Raw genomic sequence first — 18,346 nt, forward strand, 5'->3', positions numbered from 1 at the left:
CTGTCATACAGAGTGAAGTAAGTCAGAAAGAGAAAAACAAATATCATATATTAACGCATATTTGTGGAACCTAGAAAAATGGTACAGATGAACCAGTTTGCAGGGCAGAAATTGAGATACAGATGTAGAGAACAAAGGTATGGACACAAAGCGGGGAAAGTGGTGGTGGGGTGGTGGTGGTGGGATGTATTGGGAGATTGGGATTGACATGTGTACACTAATATGTATAAAATGGATAACTAATAAGAAACTACTGTATAAAAAAATAAATAAAATAGAACTCAGAGACTTTATAAACAATAAACATTTGACCATCATCAACACAGAAATGGTAACAAGGGCAAACAAGGGAAGAAAAGCCACAGAACACTCCTGTGCTTTGATTAGGAGCGTAGGAGGAAAGAAGCCACAAAAGGGAATAAAGGAGCAGAGATAAGAGCACCTGGATGTTATTATTCCAGAAAGGCCAGGAGACACTCATAAAAAGACCACCTCCAAAGAGCCAGAAAAAGACTCTTTGGGGAAGACTTCTTTCCAAGAAGATACTTAGAGTAAGTGGGAAGTCTGGAGTGTTGGACCAGATGGTATCCATGGTCCCTAGATGATGAAGCATCAAATACTATAAGAAAAGACACCAAACATATCACTGAATATATCAAGCTAAATTATAATTAAATTTAATTATAATTAAACTTAATTTATAATTAATGCTAAACTATATGAGAAAAGTGAAAATTGTAGTGATATATCACAGGCCAGGTTTGGAAAACAAAACAGAAGTTAGGTTTTATGTTTTTCGTTGTTGTTAAAGACTAGTCTACTAAAATAAATGATATACTTGTATAGTTAAATAACTGAGGTGAACTAGAAACTTAATTAAGACTCTGATTTTTCAAAATCTGAAAAACAAACATATTATAGATTACTTTTTCCCCTGAAGTTTTCAAATCAAATTGAGAAATCTTACATCATATCCCACATCAAACTAAAGAATTTAGGCCTTGAAGACAGAGAATAAAGCAATAATGGTAAGGAATAGAAAGGAAGCACAAAAAAAGAGAAATGATACAGTGCAGCAAGGAGGAATGTTTGCATAATGCTTATATTCACTTATCAACAAACAGGTATTGAATATAAACTATGTACGATGCGTTGGAGTTACAAAGATGAAGGAGATATCACTCTTCCCTTCAAGGGATTTATAGTCTAAATCACTGTTTACAATACAAAGCTTATTTTCTTATTGTACTTAACTATGAACTTGAATAATCTGATTTATTTTTTAACTATCTCACCCAGGTTTTTGTTCATCTCATAAGTCTCAATACCATTGGCAGAGACCAAAAAAACCCTCAAAACCCCAAAACCCCAAACACACAAAAAAATCACCAAATTCCAAGATTACTTTAACTCTTAAATGTGCATGGACTCAACCCTTCCTCAATTACTAGTTAGGGAAAGCCTCAACTCCTACAGTTCTTACATCTAAAGTTTAGGAAATGGCAGCTGTAAGATCACAGGAAGTAAGATTCTCTGAACTCTTCCTACATTTCTGCTAGTAATCTCATGTTAGTGATGAGACTAAACTACCAATTTATAGATGCTTTTGCCAATTAGTTAACAGTTCTCATGAAACCAAACATCCAGCAGCTAAATTAAATTTTGGTTCAGCTCATTTAGTACATTATCACGGTTCATCAATACTCACCAAATGGGACACCTTGACAGATCCTTCAAAATTAGGTTCACCTTTCTCTCTACTCTCCAAAATCTAGAAAGAAAAGGCAACTTGTAGAAAAATTAGTGTATTTTTAATTGGAAAGACCAAATATAGAGAGAATTACCTACCATCCTAAAAATGGTATGAGAACGACTACTTCTTTGATTCATTTTTGTAATTCCATAATGCCTGTTCTCTGTAAAAGAATCATATTTCAGCTGTGCATATTAAAATCCAAAGAAAAACACTAACTTGTATTTAAGTTTAGAAGTGAAAAGTGTGATTTAAAGCCTAAATACATTCAATTAAATAGCTTTTACAAGTGTTTTGAAGAAATACAGTATAAAGTCTTACTTTCTCCTTTTGTGATCCACTTCAAAGCCATTTCTGATGTATAAACAACTTCTTCTGTGAGATCAGACACATACACATTCCTCTGAAACAAGTTTAATTATGGGAAAAGTAGAGAAATATGAATCACTTAAAATTCTGCATTTCAAAAAGAAAGTACAAACTATTATAGAATTCATTTGTGGAAGTTAAGAGTAGAAAATGGGCACTTTGGGGCTTCCTTGGTGGCGCAGTGGTTGCGCGTCCGCCTGCCGATGCTGGGGGACCGGGTTCGCGCCCCGGTCTGGGAGGATCCCGCGTGCCGCGGGGCGGCTGGGCCCGTGGGCCGTGGCCGCTGGGCCTGCGCGTCCGGGGCCTGTGCTCCGCAATGGGAGAGGCCACGGCAGGGGGAGGCCCGCGTACCACAAAAAAAAAAAAAAAAAAAAAAAGAAAAGAAAATGGGCACTTTTATTCTGTACAAAAATAACAAATCTATGCTATTTACAATTTATTTCCTGTACCAAAATACACTGAATTCTAACCTGATACTTCCAGCTTGCTCTTTTTAGGCACTTATGCCACAATATTATAGCTGTCAATATTTAAAAACTATACATGTTACTTAAGAGATAATCTCTATAAGTGTTTAAGAAAGAAAATAAAAAACAAACCATAGTAACAGGAGACACTTTAAAATATATAGAAATTAAAGGCAAATGTTCAAGAAAAATAATCCCAATGAGTAGCTCTATTTTTTGAGCCACTCTGTTAACTCTGTTACTTACATTGAAGTCTTCCCGAATTATTAAAGGCTTCATTTTTTCAGTGTCACAGAGTAAGTCTGTAATGGTTTCATTGTATATCTCCATGTAAGACACACGTAAAAGAAATTCCCTATCAGGAAACTAGAAGAAAAAGATATGTGAAAAAATATCAGAAAACACCAGAGATCATCCAATTATGAAAACCTAATAATGAATGCTTATGTGCTAATATTAAATATTAAAATATTCCTTGAGAAACTATCTTTTAAACATTTTTATTTATTTTTTAGTTGATGTATAGTTGACTTATTGCACTATGTTAGTTCCTGGTGCACAACATAGTGATTCAATATTTCCATACATATCAAAATGATCACATGGTAAGTCTCGTTACCATCTGTCACCATACAAAGATGTTACAATATTATTGACAATATTCCCCATGCTGTACATTTCATCCCTGTGACTCATTTATTTTCTAACTGGACATTTGTACCCTTTAATCTCCCTCACCTATTTCTCTCATTCCTCCAATTTCCCTCCCCTCTGACAACCACCTGTTTGTTGTCTGTATCTATGAGTCTGTTTCTGTTTTGTTTGTTCATTTGTTTTGTTTTTTAGATTCCACATATAAGTGAAGTCATGTGGTATTTGTCTTTCAGGAAATTATCTTTGTAAAACAAACAAAAAACAAAACTTCCCCTGTGCTTCGATATTGATAATAACAAGCAACAACAACAGCAAAGCATTGTTTCAGAAATAATGAAAAGTATAGTATCATAGAATTATAACAGGAAAGTACCCAGTCCAATTCTCTAACCTCAAAATAAAACCTATATATATTCAAGACATTAAAAATAATTAAAATAATGATGAAAAAACTAATTTAAAACCAACTCAACTAATTAGCTTGCCTATTCTGACCTTCTGATTCCCTTGTCTTTTATCTAGTCTACTTTTTACTGCTCCTTAATAATCACTGGTAGCTAAACAAAGGCAATGAGGACCTAATCATTGTGATAAGATTTTCCTGTTCCTTAATGCCCACTTTTTGCTGGGAGTACTGTTTCATGATTCAAAGGAAAGAATGAAAGAACTTTAAGCTTTGTAAGTTAGTAAGTTTGTGGGAAAAAAATGAATCTATGCTATGCCTTCATTCTTTCCCCATGGATAATCAAGAGATAACTATAAATATACTTCATCATTACAAGAGAACACTAAGGTTGCTATCCTATTATCACCACTTTTACCTGCATGTACTAGAAATTTAGCTAAATTATTTACCTTCTTAATTTTTTGGAAAATGTCATGAATTGCCCTGGGTATTACTCCCAAATAATCTTGTGACCCCGACATAGTATATGTTTTTCCTGATGCAGTCTGCCCATAGGCAAATATAGTACCTGCAAAAACAAAACACAAACATGCACAGATTAAAAATGAATCTATAGTGTATAAAACTATCAATACTTGCTAAACAGACACCCAAGACTGAAATGTTTTTGCAGTGAATACACACCATTGTAGCCTTGTATGGCAGAATCTATGATTGGTACTGCTATTTCTTCATACACATTTTTAGTAGTTTCATTACTATGAAAGACACGATCTAAAAAACAAAACATAAACGTTAAATCAAACAAATGAACTGTTTTCATTCTGAATTAGTAGTTGCCCACAGAAATAAAATTGTCAGGATATGGTATGATAAAAGATTTAAGACACAATATTTCCGTCAACTTATTGGTCCTCTGAAAATACTCTTCTCTTTAGGTAAAATGTGTTGGTCCTCACACAGAAAAAATACAAGTCTGTTACCCTATGTGCTTTCAAGAGGCAGTAGGGAATGGTGGCTGAATATGGGGGTCCAGAATCAGACTGCCTGCAAATCTTGGTTCTGCCATTTACAGTGTGATTTTGGCCAAAGTGGTTGATGTCTCTGTGCCTCAGTTCCCTAATGTGTAAAATGCATATATATTATCTTCCTCATAGAATTTTGTGAACATATGTTAATACTTAGGAAATATAGACTATTACTATTCTTTGAGAAATGTTAATGTTTTTAACATACCTAGCAAGAAGGTCTAGCTCAAACGAAACCAAAAAATGCAGATATTTGGAAGAAAAGTACTGACCAAAGCTGAAGTGCTGCTAAAGGCTGGGTTTAGAGTAGCATTTGCACTGATAAATTCACAAGTCCAGGATGTGGTTCTCTGCTTTTGTTAGCACATTAAAAATAGACCACTCTTTTAGCGGTGCCCTCACATTAAAAAGCTCACAAGAAATGGATTTGTAAATCAGGAGGGAAAGGTACTGACCCACAATGAGAAATTCAGTGATCACACTGCTTGCACCATGACCACACATCTGCCCTATCAGCAGAACAATATGGAAAACCAAAGTGCCATCCGAAGGCTGCTTAAGGGTCATGATTTTAGAGCAAGGAAAAATGGCAGGATGATTCAAACTTTAACGTTATCTGTTTCAGACAGCTGGATGAGTCCAAAACCTTCATGGGCGTATATGGCTACTGAGAAACTGTGGTCCTTGGGTTTTATAATCTCTGGCACATATTACATTTCAAAAATTATGTTAATACCACCAAACATTCCTTTACCAGGAATCATTTTCTCTTCTACGTATCTTTGTTTGTTTTTGTTTTTTTTTTGTGGTACGCGGGCCTCTCACTGTTGTGGCCTCTCCCGTTGCGGAGCACAGGCTCCGGACGCGCAGGCTCAGCAGCCATGGCTCACGGGCCCAGCCGCTCCGCGGCATGTGGGATTTTCCCGGACCGGGGCACGAACCCGTGTACCCTGCATCAGCAGGCGGATTCTCAATCACTGCGCCCCCAGGGAAGCCCTCTTCTATGTATCTTTGTGGCTTTCTAGTTAAACACTAATTTGACAACTTAATCACTTATTCCTGAGGTTGGTGACAGGCCGTCACTGTTGCTCTATGGTGCCTAAGTGGCAGCATGGTAGTGTGGCTGGAACACAGATCTGGAGCCTGACTCTTTCATTTGCTGGCTGTGTGACTCCAGGCCTCTCTGCTTCCTCATTAAAATGGGAAGGTACCAAATATATAGGCTTGTTAGGAGGATTACATGAGTTAATACATATGAAGTGCTTAGAACAGTGCCTGGCACATTGTCAGCACTATATACATGCTAAATCAATACACAAATCAACCTAGTTAACCGTTAGGTCCTCCAAGTCCCTTTGTCCTAGCTAGCTCTCATTCATCCTGCAGGTCCCAGTGTAAGTGGTACCATTTCAGACACCTAGATTAGTTAGATCCCTGCTATAAACTCCCACAAAGCTTATGTCATCATAAGTGTAAATACTTGTTTAAAGCCTTTCTTTCCACCAAATAAGATCCACAAAAGCAGAGGCAGGTCCCTGCTGTATTCTACCAAAGAAGGAATATCTTCACTATTTATTCTTTAAAAAGTTTTGAAAAACAACTGGAAAAAAAAAAAAAAAGGAAACAAACAACAACAACAAAAGAAACAACAACAACAAAGAAACCAAACTGGAAGATCTTAAAGATGACTTGACATTAAATAACACATTTTGGGCTTACAGAGTTTTATGCCACAAGTACGTTGACGAATAAGAGGAAAAATGTTAATTTCAGTTAAAAGGCACTATGACTATAAATGTGTTTAATTTTTTGTTTACTTATTATTATTATTTTTTATTATTGCTATGCTTTAAGTGTCAGTTTATTATCTTACTTAGCATCCATGAATGGATGAACAATTTTTCAAAGTTTCCACTGAAGCAGTTTACTGAAGGCTTAGCTTGATATTTAGTGACAAATCCAGGGTTATTCATAAGGCTTTTGTACTCATAATAGAAAAATGATACCAGGTTAACTTTTGATGCTGTTATAAACTTACCAAAATTGAAGGATTTACTCCCATCGACTTGATAAATTGTATTATTGTCAGTTTTCCAGTAAACTTGAGTATCTTTTCCAAGCGCCTCTTCTCTAAAAGAATAAAAAAACTGCATTTTAGAATAACTGGTCACAGAAGTTGTGTTACATGAAAGATAACTGAAAAGACCTCATCTTCTGATGAATATTTTAAAAGATGGTAATGACGTATACCATAAATAGGATAAATGTGGAAAATCCACCTTTGAGGGGTAAAGGTGGATTTTAAATGGGGCTTCGTGACCTCCTGCACTTTCATGGGAGTTTCTTTGTGAAGCTCTTCACTTCCACCTTCCAACCCAGTACTGGAGGCTAAAAACATACGTTGAAAATGCAACTCTGGTTATGTCTCTCTTGCTTAAAGCCTTTAAAAACCATCTGAAATCCTTAATTTGGCACATGACACCTGGACCATTGTAATTTCTCTCTTCGACCCATATCTTCCTCTAAATTCCTATATACACCCTAACTCCATACAAATCAACTGCCTGAAGGTCACCCAAAGTAAGATTCGACCCCTCTCTGCCTGGAATACCCTGACTTATGTTTCCATTAACTAACTTATCTGTTCTTTCATTCATGAAAATTATCAGGAGTTTCCTACACAGCCCTGTCCCTCCCCTAAACTATGTCACTGAAGGACCAAAGACTCCTCTAGCAAACATTCTCCACCTGTCTATCATAACACCTGTCATGATGTATTATAATGCTTTCTTTATGTAGCTTTCTTCTAATGCATTAATAAGCTTCTTAAAAATAGGAAATTCCTCATTTTGATACTCTTATTTATTAAACACCCAGTAATGGTTAACAAATGTTTCTCAGACAAAATGTGTCAGCATTCTGGGGCAAGGGCCCAAGACAGGAAAAGCAAACAGACTTCATTTTCATTTCTTCTCCTTCCTGCTTTTTCTCTACAGCATTTATTACTCCAGTATCATCACTTAATACTCTATATTTTTCACTTTATTTTCTGTCTACCCCTTTAGAACGTAAGATCCACTGGGCAACGATGGTAGTGTGTTTAGTACAGTACACTGTACTAAAAAAAAAATCAATTTTGATGACTATCGGTCATTCAGCCTTCTGAACGTGGAGTTCAGTCACTGACTGAAGTGTTGAGTGCCTACCGAATACAATGGAAGAAGACTGACTAGTTTTTGCGCTCAAGGAGTATACAGTAAAGGGGGAGAGAGAGTCAGTTAAATGTGAAATGACTAGCTGTGGAGAGTGCCAGTAAGGATTTTTCCTATTCGACTTTCCTGGGGGAGGGATGGGGAGCGCAGATGGGGGGACGGCAGAGCAGCGCAGGGAGTAGGGTCTTTAATGTCGGCGAGCCTGTTATAGACTTAAGAGAATACCACGGCTGGAAAGTATCCTCTAGATCCTCCGATCCTGGCCCGTCACTTTACACATAAGAAACCAAGGCACAAAGCGGGTCAATGGCCGAGTTTCTAGGCAGCGGAGCAGGAAGGAGCGGCGACGACTCCTCCGGCTCAGGCCCGGGCCGGAGGCCGCAACGGGAACCTGGGCAAGGTCTGGCCCACCTACCTGCTGTTGAGCGGCCGCACCCGCACGCAGACGGCAACGGCTCCTTCATCGGCCATCCTGCCGGGCTGGATCCCAGGAAACTGTACAAAAGCCTCCGCGCCCGGCGGTTCTGAGCGTAAGAGCCACCCCGCCTTTAAATTTAAAATTTCCCAAACGCCGCGCTGATTGAGCCGCGGCCTCGTGACGTCACAGGCCGTTCCATTTGCGTGGCGGCGCGGGGGACGCCAGGCCGGCGGCGCGTCCACGGATAAGGGTTGGGGGAGCAGTTATAAGCGTCTGAAGGAAAAGGAAGCTTGGGGCTCGCAGAGAGAGGGTCCGGGAAGCCCGTGGCCAGAGGCTCTCAAGGTAATAGCCGAGGTAACTATTGTTTGCCAAACGCCGTTGAAGTGCTGGCAGCCGTTTATAAACGCAATCCTCCACCCCACCCTTAAAGAGTTTGCAATCTGTGGAAAAACAAAGCCGAGAATTTTTTCTTCACTAACAAAAGAGAATTAGGACCTTTAAAAAATTACACTGTTTTTTGTTTTTTTTTTTAAATTTAAAACAAAACCAAAAAAAAGACACCTCAAATGCCAAGAGGTGAAAGTTACTGCTCAGCCCAGAAACAGTAGAATCTTGTGCTCCTTGGAAACTCTTAAGTTTTTCCTTTCCCTCTCTTTTTCTTTAAACTCCTTTTTTTCCATTTTCTGTGAGTTCCTAAGAGGTTGACTTAGGAAAAGAATTATTGAAGACTGGAAAAACTCGTTTAGTAGTGAGGTGAAACTTTTTTTTAGCAGAAATGGGAAAGTGATTCTAAATAATTCTTTCCCAGAAATAGTGCTTGGTTTCCTTTGTTTTAAATATGTGTCATAGTAAAGTATTAACATTTTCTTTAGGAGTAGTTTCAGTTTTAGTTGATTTAAGAAGGATCAAGAATTATTCCCTTTTCCCTCACCAAAAATATGACCTGCAGTTACTAATAATTGTTCATTATTTAGAGGATTAGAAAACTACTGATTTAGTAAAACTATTTTGGAAGGTAATCTGGCAATATCAATAAAAAACTGAATTGCTGTCCTTTATGCCAGCAATTCTGCTTTTAAGTATTTATTTATAGATCTATGAAGAATCTTGCTATATAGCCATATAGCTATTACTGTAGTTGCAGCATCACATATAGTAGCAAATGACAGGAAGCATGTTAAGTATCAACTAATAGGAAATGGATGACATTTTATCACTACAATGAAACATTATGTGGCTACTAAAAAGAATGATACAGCTCTTTATGTGTACTTTAGAAAGTCATCCAAGATGTTTCATTAGCTGGAAGAAACCCAAGATGCAGAATTGTGTGCACAGTATGGTGCTATTTGATATTTTCAAAGGATATTTATATGTCTGCATATGCATACATAATTTCTGGAAAGATGCACAGAATATACCTAGTTTCCTTAGAGAGGGAGGACTAAGTTAGATAAAATACCTATTTTTCATTGTATACTATTCTGTAATTATTAATATTTTAAGCATGCAAATATTAAGTAGTTTCATTCAACTTAAAGAAACTAGCTAGTAGAAAAAAAGGTAAATAAAAATGAGTTTGTTCATTTGTTTTGGTTAACCAAGAGTAACCTAACCAAAATACTACCCTTCTTTTGCAGCTGAACTGTGAAAATACTTGGCTGTATCTAATAAGATAATACAGAATTAAGAAAAGTGTGTTTTAACTGATTTTTAAAAAACGGTGGGCAAATATTGCACATTTTTAGCTAAAGGGAAGGAGCCTGTGAAGAGGAGGAAGGGACATATAATTAATGAAAGAAAGTCTCTAACAACAAAAGGGGAATTGATTCAAGAGCACAGAGGAGGATTAGCCTTTCATATTTGTGCTCATGATTGATGCCATGGCTGTTTTTGTTATGATCATAACAGCTGATGTTTATTGAAGATTTACTATTGCCAGGGGCTCTGTTATATGCTCCACATGCATTTTTTTTCATTTACTTTTTCAAATATGTCATTAAGAAATTTTCATTGAGCACCTACTATATGCCAGATGTGGTTCCAGGCTTATGAGGCACAGAGTGAATAGACTAGAAAAGTACCTGCTTTCGTAGAGCTATTATTCTCTATGAAACGTTCTTGTGGGAAGAAGCAGACAATGCATAATAAATGTGTAAGTAACTTTTGAGGAGAGCATGGGCCACTGTAGATAGGGTACTCAAGAAAGGCCTAGGGGGGGATGGTTGAGGCCTTGTATGATAAGAATTAGCCAGACTTGGGAGGGTGGGCGAGAGGGCTTACGAGATGGAGTGACAAGTAAGTCAAAGGACCCAAGGTTTGTATAAGTTTGTTCTGTGTCTGAGGCACAGAAGGAAGGCCCCATGGCTTGAGCATTTGGGGCAATGGAGAAAGGTCCTGTGGGATCTTGTCATGTTAAAATGTTATTCTAATGGTGAGGGGAAGCCAAAGAAGGTTTTATGCAAGAGAGCGAAAAGGGATTCACTAATTCCTTCAAACAAGATTTTCTTTTCTATTTCATTATGAAAATAGAAGCAGCCAGGAGAAACCTTGCACTGATTCCTGCCAACCTGTCTACCCACGTAACATCTGTGCCCATTTACCTCGTCTTCCAGATTTTAAATAGATGAAGAACTGTCTGTCCTCCGCTCTGAAAATCTCTCCACGTGTGCACTAGATCCTACCCCTTCCGTCTTACTCTTGTCTGTCTCGCATAGTCATTTCCCCCGCTTTAATAAACCGGTCTCATCAGCAAACATATGCCTTTATTTCTCCCATCTTGGATATTTAATAAATACTACAAACTTTCTAATATCAAAACCTGCTAATATCAGAACTTTCTAATATCAAATTTTCCCCTCAAAACCTTCTTGATCCACAGTTTTCCGCAGGTTAGTTTGCAGCAAATCCACTCTTTCAGTTACCCAGGTCATAAACTATGGAATCATGATGCTTGACTTCTTTTCTCTCAGAGTTTACATTCAATGTGTCTGAATGTCTGTTGGGGCTACCTAGAGAATATTCCAGAATATGAGCATTTATCACAACTTCTGCTATCTGCCTGGTCCAAAATACCATCTCTTCCTGGTCTTCACGTTCTACGTTTGTGTTGCCCCCTGCTAACGCCCAACCCTGGTCTATTCTCAACCTAGCAAATTGAGTGAGCTTTTAAAAATGTAAGTTAGGTCATGTTAATCCTCTCTCAAGACCCCCAGTGCCACCCCACCCGGATTTTTTTCAGAATAAAGCCTATAGTCTCAGCTGTCTCCCAAGCCTTACGTGATCTTGCCCCTTGTTGCCCCTCTGGCCTTGCCTGCTACCACTCTCCCTTTTGCTCTCTCCCCTCTAGCCACAGCAGCCTCTTGGTAGTTTATTGGATACTGGACTGGCTCCCTCTTAAGGCCTTTGCACTGGCTACTGTGCCTGGTGGGCTCTTACCCCAGATTTCCATGTTTTCTTCTTCCATTTAATTATGGCATCTGCTCAGATGTCACCTTCTCAGAACTCTGTATAAAATAACAACTCTCTTGTCTACTACTTCTGTTTGTTTACTCTTCTTTTAAAATATTACTTATGTCTTTCTGATATATATGTATGAATTTATGTCTATGTTATCTGTCTTCTCCCACCAGAGTGTCATCTCTGTGAGGTTAGCAACTTAGTTTTTTCTTTTTTTAAAAATAAATTTATTTTATTTATTTATTTTTGGCTGTGTTGGGTCTTCATTGCTGTGCGTGGGCTTTCTCTAGTTGTGGTGAGCGGGGGGCTACTTTTCGTTGCAGTGCGCGGGCTTCTCATTGCAGTGGCTTCGGGCTCTAGAGCACAGGCTCAGTAGTTGTGGCGCACGGGCTTAGTTGCTCTGTGGCATGTGGGATCTTCCCGCACCCAGGCTCGAACCCGTGTCCTCGGCATTGGCAGCTGGATTCTTGACCACTGCGCCACCAGGGAAGCCTAGCAACTTTGTTTTTATTTACTCCTTATACCCTGACCTAGAAAGATACTTGGAGTTTAGTAAACATTCAATTAAAAAAATTGCTTATTCAATTACTCAAGAAATTGATATATTTATTACTCAATAATATTGCCTATAAATTAAAATATTCAATTGCTCAATAATATTGACATAATTTCTGAAAAGATACATGGAATACACTTAATTTCCTTTGGAGGGGAGGACTGAGTTAGAAAACCAACCTACCTTTCGTTGTATACTATTTCATAATTATTAATATCTTAGTGAATATTGATTACTTTCTCCCAAATTTAAGAAATTAGTTAGTAGATAAAAACTGTAAATAAAATAGTCTACTCTTTTGTAGTCTATTCAATATTGCTTTGGTTAAGCAAATGTGAGCTAGTATAGACTACTTTTCTCACAGCTAAATTGTGAAGATGCTGGGTGTATCTAATAAGATAACACAGAGTTAAAGAAACTATGTTTTAATTTAAATTAAGTGGTTAGGGAGGGCAAAGAAATTTGTTAAAGATAAACAAGGGCATATTAAAAATTTTAAGAGTTTATTTGATCAAAACCTGATTTGAATCAGGCAGCATCCCGTCTAACAGAAAGGAGCGCCAAGGACCAGTATAAAATGAAAGACTTTTATAGGTACAAGGGGACAGGAAGTTATACTGGGCAAAAAAGGGGGTTGGTAATTGAAAAGTTACTTTTCTTTAGGGGATGGCCAGGTTCTATCAGTCAGATTACCTAACTGATTAGTCCATTCCTGATTGACTGGCTTACAATTCCATTTCTGGGTGAGCTAAAACTGTAATTAAGTTCAATCTCAGTTTGTGGATATGGGGCTTAGCATAAGTGACTCCATTTTGGGCATGTTGTTTTGTTTTTAACAGATTAAAGAACTTGTCTGAAGTTAAGGAACTTCTGGAGAGAGAGGCTTAAAATTTGGATGCATACCGTTTCTTTAAAAGGTAATAAACATTTTTATTGATTAATTTTTTTCTTACCTGAAAGATTAATACATGCATGTGATGAAAAATTTAAGTAGTACCAGAAGAGTCACAGTGAAAAGAAATCTTCTTCCCACGTATGATCCCCAGGGTGCTAGTTTATCTCCCCAAAGGCAACTGTGCCATATTCTAGAGTATTATCCTCAAATTAATCTATAGATACACACATATATCTATCTTCTTCTATATTGCATATCTTTTACACAAATAGGTACCTGCTATACATGCTGTAGTGCATTTTGCTTAAAATGTGATCTTTACATACTTATTTTAATTCAGTTTAAAAGTAAAGTGAATTTCTGAGGCATGTTAATTGCATACACTTCCATGTTGACATTTAAATTACTGGGTTTTGTTTGTTTGTTTTGTTTTGTTTTGAAATCAAATTTGTGCTTATTTCTGCTGAAGCTGCAGAGGGCGCTGTAATCCTTCCGAAAGCATGACGTAGCCTTGGATAGTGCTTTGCAGTTCTTGAACGCGGTGTAAATTTTAGGATTTGGAGAAGATCCTGCATCATTTCAAATTACTTACTTGTACTCAGTTCTTTTATGCATCTCATATAAAATTAATTGCAGTATATTTGTATTATGCCATCACCATCAACAGGAGTAATTTTTGTTTAATAGATACTATGTTTAATTTCCAAAGCACAAGTCTTTCTTTAGTTTTGTGACAACTATTTGTGATGAGCGCAGAGATATCCTTTTCTTTTTAATCATGGTTACACAGGGTTTGTGTGGCATCTTGGAAACTGCCCTGACCTGGGTCAGTCTAATTGCACCATTTATAAACTATTGCCTCACTAGAAAATCATTGATCTCTGTGATTCACCATTTTCTCATCCACAAAATGGGGAAATTGGTATTTCTAAGGTTCCTTTCAGCTTCAATAAGTGTATAATGTCTTCATAAAAAAAGAAATTTGTTAAAATCGAGTGTGGATGAGTGTCAGGTAGAATATGGACGTGTGAGGGGGTGGGAAAAGTGATCTAGGTTACAGACAAAATCTAAGGTAGTCATAGTGCCACAGAGACTGATGGCAGTCCACCAAAATCCATTCCCCTCTTCTGTCCAGAAAGTGAGACTACCCTCCCAGCCTGTCTTACACCTTGTGTGCTACTTCTAGGACTAGATAATAAAAACTTCACAGGTGCACTTCTCCTCCCTTGTCCTTGGTGAATATCCCTCCTCTTTCCCTCATTGACTGTTCCAAACTTTGACCACTGTTCTCAACCCTGGGTCCCATCCTCAACCTTACTGACAAATCACAGCTGTCAGGCAAACCATGTCTCATCTCCCAGCCCTCCACCCCTACAGCCTGGACTCCAACTGATCTATATCCCCACCAATTCTTGCCACTTTTCATGCCCTTCCTGAGAATGAGGTGTCTGCCATTTCTGAGATGTATCCTTCCATTTATGCCCTCAATTCTTTCCTCCCAGTCCCAGGACTTTGCTTCAGCAATTATTCTTTATTTCAGAAAAATGCTAGAAAACAACAAAAATAAGAATCATCTGTAATTCCAGTACTCTAAAAAATTATCTAGGGCTGTCAAGTGAATATTCCTTACCACCCACCCATCAAATTTCATCTTCCCTTAAGTGACTTATGTTAATTAAGTTCCTTTCTAATCTTTTTTTGAATAGATGTAAGAAATCTTTATAGAGAAGCAGCCACATTTATATTTTCAAGAATGGAATCATTCTCTACTTATTGGTGTGCAATTTGCTTTTTACACTAACAAATCAGCATGTAGATCTTCCTTATTTTTGTCTGCCTAATATTCAATTGTATGGTTACATTGTAGTTTATTTAGCCAATCTTTTATGGAAATTTAGATTGTTGCCAGTTTTTTCATTATAGCTTATAATACAAAATCCATCTATGTATTGATACATCTTTATACTTTCATGATTTTATTTTCATAGAATAGGTCACTAGAAGTTGAAATATTGACCCAAATGATATGCTTGTTTTGAATTATAATAAGTACTACCAAATTGCTTCCTAAATAATTTGTATTACAGCCAAGAGTATGTGAGTGTTCATTTCTCCATTCCTTCACCATCACTTGATATTATCGGTATTTCTATTTTTTCAATTTTATGGGGAAAAAGGATATTTTATTGTTTTAATTTGCAGTTCCCTGACTGCAAATAGGATTGAATGTTCTTTTATTGCTTATTAGTAATATTTATATCTTATTTTTTGAATTCTCTATTTGGATTAAATAGTCCTTTGCTTCTGTGCCCATTTTTTAAAAATATGGATTGTATATCTGTTCAGATATTTTGCTTACTTTTTAAAATTTGGCTGTTTTTTTTCTTACTTTTGAGTCTTAAGAGTTATTTATATATCCTAGATACAAGTCCTTTACCAGATGTTATTTACATATATATGCTCCCAGTTTACGATTTGTCTTAACAACGTCTTTCACACAACATATGTTCGTAATTTTTATGAAGCCCAATATATCATTTTTTTCTTTTATGTTTTACACTTTTGGTGTCATATCTAGGAACTGTTGGCCTAACCCAGGGTCACAAAGGTTTTCGCCTATGTTTACTTTTTTTTTTTTCCCGGACCGGGGCACAAACCCGCTTCACCTGCATCGGCAGGTGGACTCTCAACCACTGCGCCACCAGGGAAGCCCCCTCCTATGTTTAGTTTTAAAGTTTTATAGGTTTAGATTTTAAATTATGTCTATGGTCTATTTTGAGTTAATTTTTGTATAAGATGTGAGGTATGGATTTATGTTCATTTTTGGCATATGCATAGTCATTTGTGCCAGCACCATTCATTGAAAATATTCTCTATACTACATTGAATTGCCATTGTACCTTTCTAAAAAAGTCATTTGATCTTTTTGTTTGTGTCTATTCCTGGACTCTGTATTTCATTCCATTGATATATATGTCTATATTTAATTGTTATTGTTTTAAGCTACTAAATTTTAGGGCAGTTTGTTATACAGCAATATATACCTGACAGAGTCACTGTCGAGAACGGTGAAATGTCTGAGATTTTACCCTTCTTGTAAGCTAACAAGTTAGCCTGCCACAGTTTCGTGGATGCTGGTAGAAGACCCAAGACTTTTGGGTCAGGGATGAGGAAAAGTTTATTACTTATAAAAAACAAAAATTTATTACTTATTACTGCAATAATAGTAGCCAGAATATCAGCATTTTTGTAGTTTTTTAAAAAAAATTTTTATCTTATTTATTTATTTTTGGCTGTGTTGGGTCTTCGTTGCTGCGCGTGGGCTTTCTCTAGTTGTGGCGAGCGGGGGCCACTCTCCGTTGCAGTGTGCGGGCTTCTCATTGCGGTGGCTTCTCTTGTTGTGGAGCACGGGCTCTAGGTGCGAGGGCTTCAGTAGTTGTGGCTCACGGGCTCTAAGCACGCAGGCTTCAGTAGTTGTGGCACGTGGGCTCAGTAGTTGTGGCTCATGGGCTTAGTTGCTCTGCAGCATGTGGTATCTTCCATGGACCAGGGCTCGAACCCGTGTCCCCTGCATTGGCAGGCAGATTCTTAAGCACTGCGCCACCAGGGAAGACCCTGTACTGGTTTTTTAAACCCCAATTCCCACAAGATATTGCAAAGAGGGTCAGTTGACACTTGCATACACAGTGGATTTAATCACAAAAGAGGAACCTTGAGCTTAAGAAATCTATATTTTTATAATAGGTAGTAAGTTAGTATGCTTTTTCTTTGTTCTGCAATGAGACATCTTCATTTTCCAAGGCTTTTTCTTATACAAATATCCTTGAAAAGATATGTTGGAATAAAGGGTACACAGTGCTTTACTTACAAGATCTACAGAAACATGAGATCTGTGTAGAATTGTCTCCCTACATTCATGGTTACTTCCTTCCTGAAATATTGTATGTCCAATAGAAATAAAATGAAAGCCATGATACCTACTAGCCACTTTCAAAAGTTAAAAAGGAAATCAAGTGAAATTAACTTGAATAACATTATAGTTAATCAAATATGTCCAAAATATTATCATTTCAACATGTAATCAATATACAAAAGCTTTAATGAAATATTTTTACACTTTGTTCTTCATACAAAAATCTTCAAAATGAGTGTATTTTATATTAACTGTATGTCAAAATTCTGATGCTAAATTTTGATCAGAACACTTAATCTTGTTGAGAGTTTATAAAATTTATCATTAAAAAATAGATTCACATACTCAAGTTATTGTAAACATACTTAAAAGTTTTTAAAACACTGAATCAATTATCAGTTTTTAAATTAAATTAAAAATTTAATTCCTCAGGTGCACTAGGAACATTTCAAGTCCTCAGTAGCCACATGGGACTGGTGGATACTCTGTTGGACAGTATAGCTCTGATCCCTTCGAGTCTAACATATGTCCCTTCCCTGGTTCCCTTCTTTGTGGCCATTGCTCTTTGGTCTCCTTGGTAAGCTCCTTATGGTTCCCTATGGCTTCATTCAAAGTCCTCTGCTGTTCTTATTCTCTGTCCCCATCATTGTTTTAATTACCATTTGTAGGCAGATAACTCCCAAATCTATGTCTAAACCAAAATCTTTTCTAAGCTTTAGAAATGTACATCTGACTCTTTACTGGACATCACATGAACATCTCAAAATTTCCCAAACTGGCCTCATACTTTTCATTAAATTAGCTCTGTCTCCTTTGTTGTACTTTTCAGTTGGTTTACAACAACCCAGTTATCTAAGAGAAAAAAATTGAAAGTTCCTTTTTTTTTTTTTTTGCGGTACGCGGGCCTCTCACTGTCGTGGCCTCTCCCATTGCGGAGCACAGGCTCCGGACTCGCAGGCTCAGCGGCCACGGCTCACGGGCCCAGCCGCTCCGCGGCATGTGGGATCCTCCCGGACCGGGGCACGAACCCGTGTCCCCTGCATCGGCAGCTGGACTCTCAACCACTGCGCCACCAGGGAAGCCCAAAAGTTACTTTTAACTCCTACTCTTGCTCAGAGCCCGCAACTAACAAATCAACAAGTCCTATGGGTTTTTTTCTAAGTATTTTTTGAACCCTTGCCTTCTTGTGCATCACTAATACCACTGATATATTTCA

At 37.4% G+C, this 18,346-nt stretch overlaps 1 protein-coding gene and 1 long non-coding RNA gene across 8 annotated transcripts in view; one reads left to right on the forward strand and one right to left on the reverse strand.

Annotated features, from left to right (window-relative positions):
* Positions 1-8,409, reverse strand: part of CENPE (centromere protein E) — a 74,802-nt gene extending 66,393 nt beyond the window's left edge. For 2 of the 5 annotated variants that reach the window (XM_007114815.3, XM_007114816.3), the window contains exons 1-8: positions 8,305-8,409; positions 6,716-6,807; positions 4,334-4,423; positions 4,099-4,217; positions 2,836-2,955; positions 2,075-2,156; positions 1,849-1,916; positions 1,709-1,771 (exon numbers count right to left, since the gene is read on the reverse strand). In XM_007114815.3, the coding sequence (XP_007114877.2) occupies positions 1,709-1,771; positions 1,849-1,916; positions 2,075-2,156; positions 2,836-2,955; positions 4,099-4,217; positions 4,334-4,423; positions 6,716-6,807; positions 8,305-8,360 (690 nt within the window). In that variant the 5' untranslated portion in view covers positions 8,361-8,409. Of the gene's footprint in view, positions 1-442; positions 1,248-1,708; positions 1,772-1,848; positions 1,917-2,074; positions 2,157-2,835; positions 2,956-4,098; positions 4,218-4,333; positions 4,424-6,715; positions 6,808-8,304 lie in introns of those variants that run through there. The other 3 variants (XM_055086148.1, XM_055086147.1, XM_055086149.1) reach the window with 2 other exon arrangements.
* A 169-nt stretch (positions 8,410-8,578) lies between these two features.
* The window catches only part of LOC112063779 (uncharacterized), a 485,693-nt gene continuing 475,925 nt past the window's right edge, over positions 8,579-18,346 (forward strand). For all 3 annotated transcript variants that reach the window (XR_002891168.2, XR_008617857.1, XR_008617858.1), the window contains exons 1-2: positions 8,579-8,649; positions 13,162-13,239. This is a non-coding gene — a long non-coding RNA (uncharacterized lncRNA). The remainder of the gene's footprint in view (positions 8,650-13,161; positions 13,240-18,346) is intronic.

Source organism: Physeter macrocephalus, chromosome 7 (genome assembly GCF_002837175.3).
Source record: "Physeter macrocephalus isolate SW-GA chromosome 7, ASM283717v5, whole genome shotgun sequence".
Taxonomy (NCBI): domain Eukaryota; kingdom Metazoa; phylum Chordata; class Mammalia; order Artiodactyla; family Physeteridae; genus Physeter; species Physeter macrocephalus.